The following is an 18,147-nucleotide window of genomic DNA, read 5'->3' as shown; positions in this document are numbered from 1 at the left end:
CTCCCTGGACTGTGTTCACTTTCCTCCCCTGAATCCTTGGTTGACATGTCTGGCAAAGATCAACTTGGATTGGTCAACTCTGGCTGTGAAGAATAGTTAGTAGAAAATGATAGACCACTGAATCTCTTCAGAGTCATTATGCAAAAGCAAAGTGATTATAATGATACTGGTCAGTGGATAATGAGCATACAGCATGTGTTACAATTCCTCCCAAGTAGTAACTCTAAAACTAAAACTGCATGGCCTATGGTATATACTTCTCCTCATTTTATCAAGTAGAAAGATTAGGCCAAGAAATCTGCACGAGGTCAAAGAGCTGGTGCATAAATTCAAATACAAATCAAGGCACGCTGGGTCCAGAGGCCCTGCTCTGTGACGATGAATGGAGCACTGTGCTACTGATTGGACAAACAACAATGCCAGGGGCAGCTTTGAAAGCAGAGCATCATACCAAAAAAGAAGAGAAAAGAGAAAAAAAAACCATTATCATTACTATGAGAACAGGAAAAAGGGAAGTAATTTGGTTACTAAATAAAGTGATTTCTGTGAGTTGTGCTCAGAATAGAGTTGTAATTGCACTGCACAGAAGCACTTGCGAGGACTGGTGATGGCAGAATGCTAACTAGTGCTACCTCACAATTCTGCTCAATGTGGAATAGTTTACAAAGCCCTTTCAACAGAGAGCACCTCGTATATTCTCGGACCCCTGTGTGGGGCAGATTATCAGTGTGAACCAAATCGAAGACTCAAATTCTTTCCCCTTTTTTGACTGGGAGGCCTGGCCTACATCTCTGAAAGCATTTGTTAAAATAAGACATTTGCATGTATGCAAATGGCCCCGCCAGTTTACAGTGCCAACTCGGGCTGTGCGAATCTGGTACCTGATACATCTTGCAAGCCCAGCTGGGCTGCGAATTCTCCGAGTGTTTCTTTTTAGGCTAACTGCCCAGTGTGGCAGGGACTTGTTTCAAGTGATCTCAATTTAGATATGTGCGCTTCTGCGAAGAGACTGAATAAAGTTTCTCTATCAATGGCCACTTTAAGACACTCCCGGACATGGAATATCTTTACTCCAACTGGAAAACTGTTACCACGAGCAATTCTTGTTCACTGTAGGAATTCTGTAAATTCAGAGCTCTGTGGCTGTCTCAGAGAAATGAGAACTGATGTACATTATTGGCTGGCACTACTGACCACGAAATAAAAATGCATTGAAGGCAGATATGGAGAAGAATAGTCACAAGCATCTGTGTACCCAAAATATTTCAATGACTTCCATTCTGTATTATTTAGTCCTTAAAGGCAGTCTATTGTTAAACTCTGATGTATTTTTAATTTTCAGTAACTACAAATTTGAGAAGCTGATACACAAAATTATGACTTCCATTTTGCAGAGAGTGCTAAGGTTTCTAGTTCAAGTTTTACGAACTTAGTCAAGTAACTTTCAATGGGTCTGCAGAAGCAGCAGAGGCAGGCTGCTCAGACCTACAGTTACCGACAGGCTTGGCAACGGCTGGGTGGACACTGCTCATGAGAGGGAATACGAGCCACACATAATTTGAAATACAGAGCTCTAGTGGGGACCAAGGGCACAGGTCTGCAGTCACGGCTACTTGGGAGGCTGAGTCAGGAAGATCACAAGTTCAAGACCTGATTCAACTACAGAGAAATGCAGAGGCCAGCTTATGACCTAGCAATCCTGCCAGCCTCTTCTAAAAGAAAAAAAAAAAGAAAGAAAAGAAAAAGAAAAGAAATGCTATCATGATAAGAAAGGTTATGGACCTGGACCCAATGCTGCATAGGATAGGGCAGAGAAAACGCTTGTCTCATAATTTCTAAAGTTTATATATTTCAAAGCATACGGATTAAAACTAAGGAAGTGGGGAAGAGGGAGGGGGAGACAGCTCTGTAGGTAAACCCTTGCTGTACAAGGAAGAGGACATGATTTTAATCTGGCAACACCCACTTAAAGGGGAGTAGCTGTAACCTCAGTGCTGGGGGGAGAGGCAAAGACAATGGCATCACTGGGACTTTCTGGCCACCAGCCTAGCTCCAGATTCAATCAGAGATCCTGCTCAAGGAAATAAGGTAGAGGCTAACAGAGCAACATACATGATGTTCTCCTCTGACCTCTGCACGCTCACGAGCACGAACACGTACATGTAACACACACACACACACACACACACACACACACACACACACACACACGAGGGGAGAGAGGGGAGAATATAAATAAATAAGAAAAAGCTGGCATTCTCTTTTACTCCTTTTCCCTGGCAGTGAACAGCCAGCTTGGCTTGGCAGTGAGTGTGTTCTATTGAAAGAAACTGGGCTCTCCAGAAAGGCCTGTTCGTTCTCTTGGGAACGTCACGGGCAACAGCAGAAACCTCCCTGTTACCCTGTCTCCAGGCACGGCAGACACATTCAGAGTCACAGAGGTCATGCCTGTGTCTGTCTGGTCCCTAGACTGGGGGATCTGCAGAAATCAGGAGGGAGCCGGCATCTGGTACAGAGGGACATGGAAGAGTATGTGTCTGGCGCTGGGCTGCATCTGCTCTTCCTCTGAAGGTTTCTGAAATGTCTATTGTCCCTGGGAGGGTTGTCTCCCTCTGTCATTAATTACTATGTGGTTGAGAAGATTCACAGACCAGAAGAAAAGGCTGAGTGAGGAAACACGTGCAAATAATTAGAAGAGAAGTACAGTCACGTGAAGCCTATAATTCAGTTAAAAAATTTACTTCTCCAATGGGAAACACCAAGTTAAGAGAACTCAAATCTCTATGGCATTTTAATTTAGGGAGAAGTGAATCTTGGTTATTTTACCCTCTTAAAAACAGAAATTTGGCTTCTTTAACAGACTCTTAGGGGGAGGGGGTAATTAAGTTAACATGGTCATAAAATAAAATAGAAGAAAAAGCAATTTATATACTTTTAAGAAAAATTTTTTTGATGGAAACTCTAATAAATATTAACCGCCACACATAAGTCCTACTTTCTGTTCCTTGATGGTAAGATACCTCCTGATTTATTTTTCCTAAGCAGTATGGTCCCATTGACTTCTAACCTTGTGTGCAAAAGGAACGACACGCATCTTTGCTACGTGTATATATTGGCTTCAAAGTAACGCAAAGACATATATGAGGATCCCTGGGAAGGAAGCAGAAGAGTGGCCTGGCTATGAAGCTGTCTCCCACCCCCCACACACACCGTGTATGTATGTCCCTTTCTTGCATGGCACATGCCCGGCTAACAGTTCTTCCCAGCTGAGCAACAGTCCTCAAGAATCATCTTTAGCTTCTTTGCTGGGTCCAAAAATGTGATGGCTAGAATCCATCTGGATGTCAAAACAAGAGACTTGAGGTCAAATGCTCTGAGACATTGGCATGGTTCAATGATTTATACTCTCGCTTTCCACAAGCAGAGAATCCTTCCCCCCCACCCACGCATGATTTGCATTTCATTCCAGTTAAGTAACATTTTTGCCACATTAAAAGCAGAACCCCAAGTGTGGATAAACTTAGAATGACTTTCAACTCTACTGTGACTTATATAAAGTTAAGTGACAACCATGCAGGCATGCTGGGCTGGTGGCATGGTGTGTGTGGCTTCAGGAGGGAGCTAGCAGCGAAAACCTGTCTGCCAAATGAACTCCTAGAGACTAGAGCAGATACCCATACTTCTATGGGGGACATTCTCTGGGAGTATTCATAGCTGCCTTGACGTGACTTTAAACGCTGCGTGAGAAAGTCTGGGATGTGAAGACATTAACGAGCCTGCAAAACTCTGCTTCCCAGCTAACTTGGATGACACAGATAAGAACGGACTCAGACAACAGAAAACATGCATGGAAGCAAAAGTGACCCCCTAAATACAGCATCTCCCACCAGAACCACATTCTAAACCATGACTCCGTGTTTGTAGACTGAATGAGAATTGTTATCAAAGAACTCAATGTTTTACTGTGAAATATGCTTCCCACTGAGTGGCGCAGGTCACTTCCAGAACTCCCAACCTGTACATAACTTTGTGCTCTGCCATCTTATTCCCATGTGAGACCAATAAGCACCCAGCATTCCCTTGCTCAGCCTCTGCTGCTCTTTCAAAGACTCCAAAGACAATGATTTTCTTGATGGACTTTTAGCTAAAAAGACTTCACAGGTGCGATAAAAAAAAAAAAGATATGCGGGCTGGAGAGATGACTCAGAGTTCAATTCCCAGCAACCACATGGTGGCTCACAACCATCTGTAATAGGGTCTGGTGCCCTCTTCTGTCCTGCAGACATACACACAGACAGAATATTGTATACATAATAAATAAATAAATATTTTTAAAAAATAAGATACGTGCATCAAAGTTGTAGCGATTTGATCCTGCGTGGTCATCCTCTCATCTGTATGACTTAGAAACTGTGGTCCAGGTTTAAAGACAGGAGTCAGGAAAGTTTGAAATATGGTGTATGGTGAGGGGATGCTATTCATTACTTGTATTCAGCTTCTAGCTTGGTCTCTGGGATATGCAGATGCTTGAAGGATACAGGAAAAGTATATTTCCAACACAGCCAAAGAATTTTTGGATATCCAGAAGATACACTGTGATATTATTTTTCATTATTTCAGAGACCTGCTTATAATACAAGCAGACTTTACATCAGAATTTCTAGAAACACGTACTACATGTTTAGGGCAGGCAGATTAACTGTGGGGTCTCACAAACAGGGAAAGAATATATTAGATCTATAAAAGTTAACACTGGATACTTCAAGAATGAGACCGTGGGAACATATAAGGAGCCTATGGAGAGAAATGCCCTTGGGAGGAAGACAAGGTTGCTACAGTCAAAGTACCTGAATCCGGCTGCGGGGTCAGCTATAGCCGGGTCTGCAGGTCACTTACTGTCCTTGCTGTCACCAGAATCCCCGTGGGCTCATGTGTGGTTTTGACCTCTAGATGGTGACACTGTTTTGGGAGATGGGACATGGGATCTGACTGGCAGAGGTGGGTCCCTGGAAGCAAGCCTTTGGGGGGAGGGCTGCAGCCTAGCCTTATTGATCCCGTTCTCTACTTCCTGACACAATAAACCCAGCTGCTTCATGCTCCTGACAATATGACCAAGCTGTTCCCACCTCCACACTTTCCCGGACACGATGGGATTAAAATCCCTGAGATCAGGGGCGAAAATAAATCATTCTTCCCTTAAGTGGCTAAGATCAGGTATCTTTTCACAGTGGGGAGAGAAGTAATATAACCACCCACCCTTTGTTTCTCCTTCTGGAAAAGAAGCGAGTGTCTGAGTGACCTTTTAAAATGTAAAGGAACAGCAAGAATGAAAGGAATTTCAGGTGTTGAACTGCTCTGAGCGTCAATTTGTTACATAAGCATTGACTGCAAGATCACTTGTGAGGATCACGGTGGTTCTGATGAAAATAAATAAATAAACAAGCTTTTCAACCCCCCTTCAATAAAGCTGTAGACCTGTAGAATTCTGTGGCTTTGATTGTTAAAACACTTCCTCCCCTATCCCACATGACCTAGCCAGAGCACTGCACACTGATGCCTTTAGCTGTGACAAAGAGAAGTCATTGCTCCATTCCTAGCTTTTCAATGACCACGTTTTAGAAAACGCACTGGCAAATCCAGTCCTCACTTCTCCTTAAGAGAACAAGGTTAATTTTCTAAGTCAGTTATTCTCTAGGAATAGATTGTCCCCTATTTCAAGACACTGAACATATTCTAATGATGGGTCGGTCACATGATGTAATGAGCCATTTAGGAGTAGTATGAGAGTTAACGAGACACAAGCAAGAGAAAAATAAAATGTTATTGCTAGGTAAATCCTGCAGCCCATAATAGCTGACCACGGGGACGGGGTCTAATGAAGCACAGAGAGTTCACACTTGATCTCCATTTTAACTAGCCAAGGACTCAGCAGAGACATGCCCCAAGGCAGAATAGTCTATTTGTCTAGAGCAGGGAAGAGCCGCGTGGTGAACTTGTAGCGACTGGGGAAACCAGATGAGAAGTCAACTGGCTAGGCCGATTCCAAACCTGCGGGCATGCACAAGGCCAGCCAGGCCAGCCTTCAGCTGGCAGAGCTAACCTGGCAAAGCGCTGTGCTGCGGGCATGACCTTGATCCCAGCTTCCTCCAGCCTCCTGCGCCTTTGGCTTTCCACAGCATCTCTGTCTTCAGGAACGGCAGTGGGCACCACAGCAACCTCCTCGGGGGACTGCTCCTCACCACTGCCCAGAGGAGGTTCTAACCCACCGTGAGGCCACCCATCATGGCCCGTCTGGCTGCTGGGGTCATCTTCACCAGGAGACCCTGTTTCACTCCCCTCCTCCTCTATTGTTTCTGGATAACTAGTGGGTTGGACAACATGGTTTACTAAGCTAAGAGACAGGCCAGGAACACACTGGACATCACTTCCAAGACATTTTGGCATCACTTTTAACTACAAAATAAACAGCCACAGCCCAGAATGTGATCCTGCTAATTCGAAGCCGACTTAGTGCAGCTGATTAACACAATGCATTTCTCCTACATACTGATCAGGGACTCTTGCAAACTTGGTATGGAAAGCACAAAAACAACTTCTGCTGGAAAGGTAAAACTCATTAGTTTTGATCAGTAAGCAAAAATTTGAACTAAACATTCCCTCAATGGAAAAAGTGTAGATAATAAAAGTGAGAATTAAAGTCCTTACAAGGTTACTAAAGACAGGGACTGTTTTCTACTGTTTTACTATTGGGTCCCCAAATCCTAAAAGACAGTACCCAGCACATAAAAGATAGGCAATACTCAACACATACTTGCAGAATAAATATGTACCTTAATATGGAGATTAAAGAAATCGCTTCCTGCTCTTTAAAAAAAAATGAAAAACATGTCTTCTATTTATCCTGACCCTTATCTGCACTGATCTTCAAGTCCCATCAGCTCTGTTCTTATCTTTGCTTGCTCTACATGAGTGCATCGAGAATCCTTTTGTATAGTCTTTGTACACCCACTGTAACAGGCTCAGAAGTTGGGTGGCCTCCACAGTAGGGCACACGCGACACGTGTTTTCCACATTCTGTCCACGGGACTGACCTCAGAGCATCAGCTCCTCAGTGAACTATTTCTTAGCTACCTACTGCGTGCCAGGCACAGTGTTAGGGACCTTCATGAAATTGGTATTTCATGCAAAGCTCTCTGGGATGCGCTGGCCACTTCCTTTCCTTCAAGATGGCACCTCAAAGTCCTGAAACCTCATTCCTACCTGAAGGGCCTTTCCCCGCCCAGGGGGGAGGTGGCCGTGCTCCAGCTCTTCCTGTATTCCTCCCGCTCGGCCTTCTTCTTTCTCAGAGGCGCTGGGACATAGGCCGTCTGGTTGCTTTTGTTCGGGAGGTACTGGTTAAACGGTACTGCAGACTTCGGCTCACCATGGGAAGTCCGTCGTGCAGACATATCATCTTTCTTCACGTCCGGCAACTTCCGGTGTGGCAAGTCAGATTCGGAGTCGCTTCCTCTTCCTGGAAAAGAGAGGAGGGATGCTGGGAAAGTGTGCTGGGCTAGCAGGGATGCTCAGTGGCATCTCTACAGAATCAAGTAACTCTTGTGTGTTCTGGAATTCATACCCTGAGTTAGAAACTTGGAAAATCCCTAAATTAACCTCCTCTGGAAAAAGGCCTCAATTTCAGTGAGAGAAAACCAAAAAAACTACAAGCATGTTTTCTTTTTTATTGTTGTTGCTGCTGGTGGTGGGGTTTTTGTTATTTTTTTTTTTTTTAATAGAGGTAAGTAAGCCTGAGTGTGCCAGGAATTACAGTAAGTGACACATTTGTGTCGAATTCTTTGCCTGCCAAGGTTTGCTTTGGCCGCTCTCAAGAGAAAATCTTACCAGTTTCCCAATGGGATTTTACTTATCTCTAGCGTCTACTGTGCTAGACATTGTAACATGGATGAATTAGAAATTATTTGTCTTTACATATCTTTACCCTGCCTCAGAACACAGAGAAGGTACAAATTATCTAGTAGCAAAGACAGATAAGAACAGCAGAACTTAGAAAAGTGACCACTTGGACTTCCCTGAGGGTTTACCTCCCAAGAGGCTTCATCTTCTTCTACAGAGTTTTCCCAGCTCCCTTGGACAATCTTCTTCCTGCTGCCCCTACCAACCCATGATCATGTCTTCTCCTGGGACAGTTCTTTCTCTCCCTTTGTTTTGAATACCAGAGCTGTCCAGGATACAGCTTCTAAGGCACGCCATTGCAGCCAGTGGGTATCTCACACTCAGATGGATACATGATTCAGTTTGGCTGAAGAGTTGTTTTGTTTTGTTTTGAATGCAAAGGAATTCAACTCTGCCAACAGAGCCTTGCTCCTTGATCACAGCCCCAATAATTGTAACACATTCTTTTTGTCCAAGTCTCATGTTGCTAGATTTCTAAGGTCTACTAGAATGAAGCTATCATTAAGAAAAACACAAATCATATGAGTAACTGTTATTTTAATGCTGGTTGAAAACTCTCAATCAACGAGTGACATCATTCTGACTCTCTTGATAGCGAAGACATTTATGCTTAAGAAGAGAGTCAAGAGCTGGGACAAGGCAGAGGGGGGTGGTGTGCACATTTTTGGGTCAGATCCCCTCCATTTCCAATTCTGCTATTCATTGGTCTTGTTAACCTGATGTTATCTAAATTGTAAAGTGAGGGTAATAATGCCATCTGCTTTATGGGGCAACTGGAAGGGTTGGATCCACCGGTAACCACTGTTCTGGTCTCTGGCACCGAGTGTTTAATACATGCTCCCTGCTCTTTATGTTGGAACATGGACCTATGATCCCATCAGACATGAGCCGTGGCTTCCTAACACACTTGACTGTCCTTCTCTGTGATACTGGAATGAAAGGACTTACCCCAAAGACTAGACAATATAATGATGTTTAAGAGACCATAAGAGTTAAGAGCACTGGCTGTGAACAAGTTGTTCATTGAATGTGAAATATTCAGACTATGAATTATTCATGGCACTTGCTTACAGTCTCTCTTCTGAAATTTTGGCCATTTCCTGACTTGTTAGGATTTGATTCATTATTTAGCCCCTTACCCACCACAAGTCCTAACAAGTGTATCAGTCAGTGCCAAAATAAAAGGTTGCCTGTAAACAAATACGCACACCACCTTGCCTTGCCAAGCACACAGATTTGTTTCTCCACGTGATAGTAGCCTCTCTTTATAAAGACAGAAACAGGCTCAGAGGAGCCAGACGGGTTCTCCCCTCCCCATGGCTGATTAGTGCAGGCTCAGGGAAACTGGACACCCCAAGTTCTGTCCTGTGAGCACACTGTTCTGAGAGAAACATCTTCTTAAAGTGTCCTGAGTAGAGAAATACTACATTGTGCTGAATGCATGAATTAAAGTAAATGAGTTTACCATCTACTACAACAGCGTAGTGATGATTACACTTGTCTTAGATCCCTCAATCTGTACTCTAGGGGCCATATTTCTGCATATTAGCTAAATATCATCACAACATACTGGAAGCTGAAAATATGTTAACATGTAAGCACACCCCTTTCCTCCTGGAATTACTCTTCAGGACTGTCTCAAAAGACATTTTAAGGAATGTTAACTTGCTAATGTCCCAGGGCTTAGCTGTAAAGTGCGTAGCTTCAGTGGTGTACAGCCAAGCTGGCATTTCAGTTCCACCCCTTGCTAGCTCCATGACACTGGGCGTTTCAACCCCTGTACCCTACGTTCCCATGGTTGACACAGGGATGACACTAGTGCTCGCCTGGGATGTTGTGAGGATTCAGTGAAGTGACACAGACGACCTCAGGAAGGCTGCCGTGTTATGCCTGCATAATTGTAAGGCTAGACCTAAAAAAAGATGCTTATCTCATTTTAGCCTGTGGACATGGAAATCTACTAGGTTGGCTTCTGCTCAAATGTGCAAAGTTAGAAAAACATAGCAGAGCACACAGTGCAATATTATTTTATCCAAGTCTCACCTTCTTTCCCACGTGGCTACCAGCAAGTAGAGCCATTCGTGTCCATTACCCCTCTCTGCCCCCTCTTACTTTCACATATTTGCTGCCAGATACCCTCAGATCACAAATACTTTGTAATTTTTTTCTAGCACTTCATTTTTGCTTACCTGTTATTTCTATTTTGTAACACATCTTTTTGAAAAAATATGGAGATACTGAGTTAATGCGATGAGTCAAATTTATGAAACAATACTAATTTTCAAAGCAAAATGTGACTAATTTTCAAAGCAAAATGGGTACAAGGTTGCATCTCTTGCTCAGTGAAGTTTTTAAAGGGCCTTCACAGGTGATGCCGGTGGAGGCTGAAGGAGGTACCTGGATGGCAAGACAAGTTGGCTGAAGCAAGCCTCTGGGCTTAGAGCCTTCCTACCAGAAAACCATATCCAACTTAGAATCATGGAGCTTCTGCATGTGACTTGTCTCCTTTGAATTAGTCAATAGGTACCCACCCATATAACAAAGTTGAAGCCTTCCATATGGACCCAATATAAAGGCAAAGAATTTTATGTTAAAATTGCCCCTGATTCCTGATTGTGGGACAAGAAAATGTTACCACCCCCAAAAGTCTTTCGCTTTCAAATATGGAACTATTTTAGAACTAGCAATCTTACTGATTAGCATCATTTTAAGGAACACACCAAGAAGGAAGATTAAGAGATATGGTTTTTCTTTTGAGGCTTCACTAGATCTTGATTAGTTTACAGGAAGAGAAGCCTTAAGATATCAGATTAACTGGTGAAACCTGTGGAAGATGCACAGCAAGGGGGATCGGGGATGGGGGATCGGTAGGGCTGTGTTCACCTGATTGTTCACTGTTCATCTGCTGGAGAAAGCATTTATCCATAGGCTCTAGTTTATCAGCCTTAATTGCTGCAACTAAACTGTGCTTTGGGCTATTTTAGTATAATATTACTAATCATCATCTCAAATGCTTTCAAGATGCGGTTTAAACTCTGAACCCTCAAAGCTGGTGACAGACTAAAGCATCCACAGTACCAGTTACAAAAAAAAAAAAAAAGGTGAAAAAGAAGCCATATTATTTTGAAGTTAAAACAAACAACATGGGTGACATAGTTTGGTTGAGATGGTTTTGGTAAAAGCAAACCCATGCATGGGCTGTATGAAAGCATAATTAGATCACAGACTTGGTATTTTAACTTCTAGTGCTGTGGGTGGTACTTAAGATGTCAAATAAAATTTCAGAAATATTTTTCAAGCAGCTCACAATGTACCATGGAATTCTTTGGGAGTCACACACTATGCAGCCCCGAGGCTAAGCTGTCTGCGGAAAAGTGTACATTCTGACTTTAGAATAGCGACTTCAGAATAAAACCTCTACCGGGTTAGGGAAAGTAGCCCGGGTAAAGTAAGAGGAACCCACTCGGACCCACACTTCTTGAGGCCGACACAGTTAAACTTCCAGACCGACAGTGATTTTCATCATTTAGAAATATTGGGACAAAGGCTTAAAAACTCCTGAAGACACATCTGTAAAATAAGGATTAGGGGTGTCTCCCAGCTTTGTGCAAGGAAAACTAAGATGTAGCGAGACACCAACATCTATGCTGAAGATTAAATAAGATACTGCCTGCTAAGCGTCTCGTCTAACTTAGAACCTGGACCTGTGAAACACCAAGTATCACCAGGACCTGCATGGCCGAGGGGCTTGGAATACGGCTCAGTGGCACAGCCCTCATCTAGATGTCACAAGGCCTGGTGTCAATCGCAAACAAAAAAACCTACAGTAAGAATTTGATGTAACAAGAAAAGAAACAAGAAAAAAGCCACAAAAGAGAATCCTGATCTGAGACAGTAGAAGAATATCCCCAAATATAACTATCAACCAAGCAACATATGCAAAAATAGAAACAAAAAAATCCCCCACCAGCCTTGCTGTTTTCCTGCAAGTTTACACATGCAGAACCAAGCCAGCTGCCCTCCTTAAAAGCCCGGAGGCAGAAGAGAACTAAAGCAAGCAGCGCTTAGTAACAGCCACTGAACTCCTAGCAGACTACAGGACTGCACTTCTTAGTCCTTTTTCTTTGTTGGTAGCAAAAATAATGATCATTCCATACAAATAATATCAGATTCGCAGGATTTAAATAAAATTCAGCCTTGGGGCCAAATGGCAGTCTGGCACTGCCCTGTTCACTCACGGCCGTTTGCACTGAGCTAGCCCAGCAGTCAGACATGCTAAGCATCAAACTGACTGATAAAACGGGCGCTAATGAAGAGGGGCAGCGCCCCAGCCCTCTGCGCTGTAAGTGCACTTCTAGCGTGCCGGGGAGTTTCCCATTCTCACTTATGCATTTCCCTTCTTTGTACCCACAGTGTATAAACTTGAGCACACTTTATGAGCTAATGGTCTGCACAGCATCTTGATTCAGGCACCAATGATGTAACACATTTTTCTAGCAGAAGATGCATTCACTGAGGCAGTGTTCAAATGAACTGCTGGCAAAGCCAATCAAAATTCTGAAAACCATGAAAAATAACAGCCGAAGACCTTGCCCACCCCTTCCCAGTTTTATAGAATTACCAGGCTCCCGCCAGGTGGATATGGAGACTGCCTTCCCGGCATTCCACTCTCTAACCATGACCCCGGAACTCCTGTTGCTGATTAATTCCAAGAGCCGACCTACCATCACTGCTTCCCCGGAGAACTACATCTGGTGAAGGTGTCTGCCGGGAGCGGGAGCCGAAAGAATCCAGGCTGTCGAAGGAGTCATCTCGGCCGTGGCGAGGAGGAGAGAGGGAGTCGCTGCGTTCAGAGTCCCAGCAGTCGATGTAGCCACTGTCTCGGATACTGCGCTTAGGGCTCTCAATGTCATCAGTCTCCTATCCCAAAATAAAACAGAGGAATTTCAGATATGACTGCAGCATACAGAGATTATCCGGCTTCCAGTGGTCCACGAAGATACTCGCGATCTGGTGTGGAAAAGTCATAGCAGCTAGCTAACGAGACTAATGAGCATCAACAGGTGATTAGCCAACTCCTCCACCTTTCTTTCCTGCATCCTTTCAACTAGAATATCATGCACATCAACAACAACAACAACAACAAAAAAAAAACCCCAAGTAACTCACATCCCACACACATTGTTAAAAAAGCAATTACATATAGAGAATCACAAAGTTTGAATTCAGAAGAATGCAATGATCGTTGACAATAAGGACAAAACCTTTAACCTGTCTTTCGGAATCCATAGCCGCATGTCTGTGGGACGAGCCCCTAGTTCAGCACCACTGCCCAGCGTTATGCTATCTGGCAAAGACAGGCAGATTCAGGGCTGTAAAATTCTGCAGCAGTATGCTTCCATCTCCGGCTACCTTGGAGGGAAATTCCTGCTCTGAAAGCGAGCTGTCTTTCTGAGGCAAAAGTTTAAAAAAAAAAAAAAGGCAATGAAAAATATGCAAAATGCTTTTCCTGATGCCTCAGAAGAATCCAGGCATGCTCTCTCCCCGCCAGCTCTTGGCGTTGGGGGAGCTGCAGGCACTTGTGGCTGACCCACATGTTCGGAGCGGGGAGAACAATGGCTGTCTTTGACAGCCTGTGATTATAAATTCTTCCTAGCACAAGCGGCACATACTAAAACACTGGAACTCCAGCAGAAGAAAGGTCAGTCAAAACCATCCTCACCCTAGTATTATAAGAAAAGCCTTGTTCCCGCCGGTGCCTTAGCATTCATTACAATAGTCCGGGCTGGTGAAAACAAAAATAACTCCCGTCACTCAAAGATAAACCTCCGCTCAATATCCCGGAGACGGTCGCTAGAAATCAAGACTGTGGATCACACTGGCAGAGGAGTGTGCTCTCACGGACAAAGAGCGGAATGTTGCCCCACAGATTTCCCCGGGATGCACATGGAGGTCCCCTCTGCATTCCCAATGGAAAGGAAAATAAATAAATAAATCAACATATCCCATGTTTGCAGTTGGAGACGCTGGTCTATTCTATCTGAGGTACCCCCCGGGAGCCCATGCCTTTGCAGGAAGCATATTTGCTGTCTGCTTCTAACAATTGGGGAGGGGGGCTTCTGAACCATTCTCCACCCTGGGGAGATAGGCACAGTGGGGAGGGGGAGGCTGGGATGGTTGCAATTCACAAGGCACACTCAGGTTTCCCATCAGGAGGAAGGAGTGGGCAAGGGGGCAGGGGGTGAGGAAAACCCTGCAGCCCCTGAAGAATAGGCTGTCAAACACCTGGGTGAGTCTAGCAATACAACACTCTAGGGCAGTGGTTCTCAGCCTTCCTAATGCTGCGACCCTTTAAAACCGTTCCTCATGTTGTGGTGACCCCCAACCACAAAAGTATTTTGTTGCTACTTACTTCATAGCTCTAATTTTGCTCCTGTCATGAATTGTAATGTAAACACCTGACATGCAGGACATCTGATAGGTGACCCCTGTGAAAGGGTCGTTCAACCCCCTTAAGACCCATAGGTTGGGAACCACTGCTCTAGGGGAAGGCAGAAATGCCAGTTATGGAAATTAAGGTTAATTACTTGCAGGTCAAAAGTTAACATGAATTTGGAACAAAATCCAGGCCTGAGAAGTTGAAAAAAGAACTCATGACTCACTGAAAAAATATAGATCTGAACTAGACAGAGGTTCAAATTTAGCTTCCTTGGGAATACAAGTTATTACTGTAAATTACTCATCGGCCAAATGACTAAAATATGAAGTTTACTTTTATTGAACAGTTACTATATGTCCGGGTCATGCTTTTTGCATATCATGTTATTTACCCCCATAACCAGTCAATATGGTAGTTAATAACGTCCTTATTTTATAGAGGAGAAAAACGGGAATTGGGGAGTTACTGTAACTTAACCCACACAGTTAAGAAGTAAATACTAAAACTATTCACCTCTGGAGGTTGGCAAGATGGCTCAACTAGATGTTGCCTGCACCTTGCACAGTGAATGCTGCCACTCTGGGTTATGTCTCCTGCATGATGCTGCTTATGACCATATGGCTGGGTCTAAATCTTGCTAGCTGTGTGATATGAGGCATCTCATGTCGCCTCACAGGTCTTCATCTATACAATGACACCCATCCAACGGGGCTTCTGGAACTATTAGACAGGCGACATGTGGAAAATATTCGGAACAGGGGATGAAGCAGAATAACACCTCTAAAGAACATCAGCAACGGTTTTAACTACTCTTTCTTCAATGAGGCATGCACATTTTAATATAGAAATTATCTAATAGTTATACACTGATGTCAAGGGCAACACTTTCCACACTGATCTGTTCTTTTTCTACTTAGGTCTCGATGACTGGGAGACGCAGACTCTCATGGGGGTGGGCACTAGTTGCAGCTAGCAGTGACATGCTTATAGGTTGCTTGGGGCAACATGACAAAACTGAATTTTCCAGAAGATAATATCAGAAAGGCTTTCCACCAAACCTGGGTTTTCCTCGCATCTCCAACTGCAGTAGAAGATTCAGAAAGAAAGAGGGTCAGTGTGCTTATTCCTGGAGCCTCAGCGGCTTTCTCCCTGGTGCTCATGGGAAAAACAGAAAGCTTGCCATGTTCACGACTATGTCGTAAGCTGAGTCTCCGGTGGGGGAAATAAATGGCATGGACAGACTGAGAAGTGGAAAACAGGTCACTGTGACCATCCCTGACCATGTTGGCCGCCCAGGAATGCCACAGGTAAAGCAAGAGGCTGACTTGTCAGCCAGAAATAAAAGATGTGGCCATCCACTGGACTTTCAGCTTTACTGGTTTCAAACAAGTCGCCAACCCCTTTTTTTGTTGGTGGTGGGGGGTTTGCTATAAAGTGAGGCTTTGGAAGAGGTTAGAAAATATAAACCAGCAAAGAGAGGTATGCTTACATCTTTAAGGGGTCTAATTGCATTGTCTGTACCTTTCGCCTTGGAGCACAGCACCTTCTGTCTTCCACAGAGTACTTGAGGGAAGGCAGGGAAGACTGAACACAACCCACTGTCCCAACTGCTCGCTGTTCTGGTGAAAGAGGGTTCGGAAAAGGAACGGGCGCCACTAGCCTCCATAAACTCGGAACTTATTTCACGAATCCCCCTCTCTTCCTAGTCCCTCGGTGAGTGTTAATGAGAGCCAGCAAGGGTCTGCGGATGACTGACAGCATCTAAGACACTCCAGATGCCTTCTCTGGAGAGCTCTACATTTTTCTGCTCGCTGTGTGATTTACGGGGTGGCTGAGTGCTGCTCAAACATGTCTGAGGTTTAGCTTCTCCAACACGACGGCCCATGCCTCACTCCTCACAGTTGGGGAAGCGATTCCTTCCACGGATATTGCCTTCTAGGAAGCATTCTATCCCCAGAGACACAGCATCATAAAAATAAATCAATACACACCATGTTTGTGGGAGCCCCATGTTCTGACTGGAGAGACCACAGATAAACAGAAAAAAAGGTGAGTAGATACAAAATTGGGGGATGAGTTTGATGGTAGCGGCTCTTTTGTGCACTTGTCTCTCTTGCGTTTGTTTGCTTGTCACCCCCTCATCCTTCCTTGTTTTGATGCCCCCACCCCTTGGATCAGGAGGGGTGGGCCAGTCAGACCACTCCATGCCACCCCTGGTCACAATGACTAGGGAAACAGGACTACCATTCTTTGGAATTCCTCTGGGTCTAGAGGAGATACTCCCTTACCTTTCCTAGAAGCATCTTCCCTGGAGATGCTATTAGCTGCATCCCTTTATGAGGGTTGCCTTGCTTAGAGGAAGGAGAGTAAATTCCAGAAGAGATGGGGGATGATGAGTGAAGGCCATGGAGAAATAACCTGCATTGCTCACAACACTGAGAACACCGAGCCCCCTTACAACTCAGGACTCCTGCTAAGAGTAAGTACCCTATAGTTACTTGTTGTGGGATATTTTGTTTGTGTTCTGAGAAGTTATACATATTATATATAATATATCATGTATGCATGTATGAATGTATTTCCCCGGGAGAGTGTTTCTCTGTGGAACAGTTCTGCTGTCCTGGAACTCACTCTGTAGACCAGGCTGACCTGGAACTCACAGATATCTGCCTGCCTTTACTTTCTGAGTGCTGGGAGTAAAGGTGTGAGCCACCGCCACCCAGCATATATTTACTTTTTATAGCCAAAAACTAAAAAGCCTTTATAAAGCCTTTCTTTCCTACGTCTCTCCTTGCAGATGGGTATGAATTTATGACCGAGTTCAAATCAATGAGAAGTTGTGAGTTATTGTCACAGACTAGAAAGGAATGCCGCAGACTAGGTAATTGAAAAAGAACCTGCATATCAAAGTTCTACAGTCTGCTAAGTCCGATGCTAAGGTGCTGGCATGGAGAAAGACCTTCATAACACAACAGAAGCCATTCTCTACCTAGAGGATGCACGTGCCACGGACAGTTTGCCTGGGTAACACAGCTGGGATAACAAACCCATTCCTGCAACCACAGCATCAATTCATTTGTGAGACTGTACTCCCCACGGCCAAATAGCCTTGAAAATATAACTCCTGTAGCCACCACTGCAGTTCAAGTCCAGCATGAGTTTTATGGGGGACATTCAAACCACAGCAGGATATAGTGTGTAATTTTCTAAAGGCACGCTCAAAGGCTAGCCCTCTTTTTTCTGTTCTTCCTTTTTCCTGACTTGAATGTGGACATGACAGAGAAAGTCTGAGCAGCTAGTTTGAGCCAACAGAGAAGAAGCCATGGGCTAAGGATGATGGTACACGGGACAGAGGGGTCTGGGCGTTCTGGCATCGCCCAGGTGTAGAACTTCCATACTCACTCTGGACTGCTCGCTCACCCCCAAATCCCACTTACATGAGAAGAAATAAAGTATTTTTTCAGCTGTTATTGAGTTTTTACATTTTGCCTTTGAACCCAATCATTAATGAGAACATGGAAAAATATAGATCACAGGTAAGTATCTTTTAGGTCATGTTATAGGTCATACTGCTATGAATTGTAATATCTGATACACAAGAGACCTGGTGTGTGACCCTGTGGAAGGGTTGTGACCCACAGATTGAGAACCACTGCTTTAAGGAAAGAAGACCAATTTATTAAAAAGTTGGAACAAATTCTTGCTTTCAGAATTAAAATCATGAAGTTCTGAATATTCTGAAAACTTTATTCATT

General features: G+C 44.1%; 1 protein-coding gene across 13 annotated transcripts in view; it reads right to left on the bottom strand.

The window, feature by feature from the left end:
* Positions 1-18,147, bottom strand: part of Limch1 (LIM and calponin homology domains 1) — a 160,497-nt gene that overhangs the window by 66,736 nt on the left and 75,614 nt on the right. For 6 of the 13 annotated variants that reach the window (XM_026785333.1, XM_013350793.2, XM_013350794.2 and 3 more), the window contains exons 5-6: positions 12,678-12,873; positions 7,261-7,513 (exon numbers count right to left, since the gene is read on the bottom strand). In XM_026785333.1, coding sequence (XP_026641134.1) covers positions 7,261-7,513; positions 12,678-12,873 — 449 coding nt within the window. Of the gene's footprint in view, positions 1-7,260; positions 7,514-12,677; positions 12,874-13,224; positions 13,506-13,675; positions 13,736-18,147 lie in introns of those variants that run through there. The other 7 variants (XM_026785326.1, XM_026785327.1, XM_026785330.1 and 4 more) reach the window with 2 other exon arrangements.

The sequence above is a fragment of the Microtus ochrogaster genome, linkage group LG1, assembly GCF_000317375.1.
Source record: "Microtus ochrogaster isolate Prairie Vole_2 linkage group LG1, MicOch1.0, whole genome shotgun sequence".
Classification (NCBI taxonomy): domain Eukaryota; kingdom Metazoa; phylum Chordata; class Mammalia; order Rodentia; family Cricetidae; genus Microtus; species Microtus ochrogaster.
The sequence above is the reverse complement of the archived record's forward strand: the minus strand, read 5'-3'. Positions and strand labels throughout refer to the sequence as shown.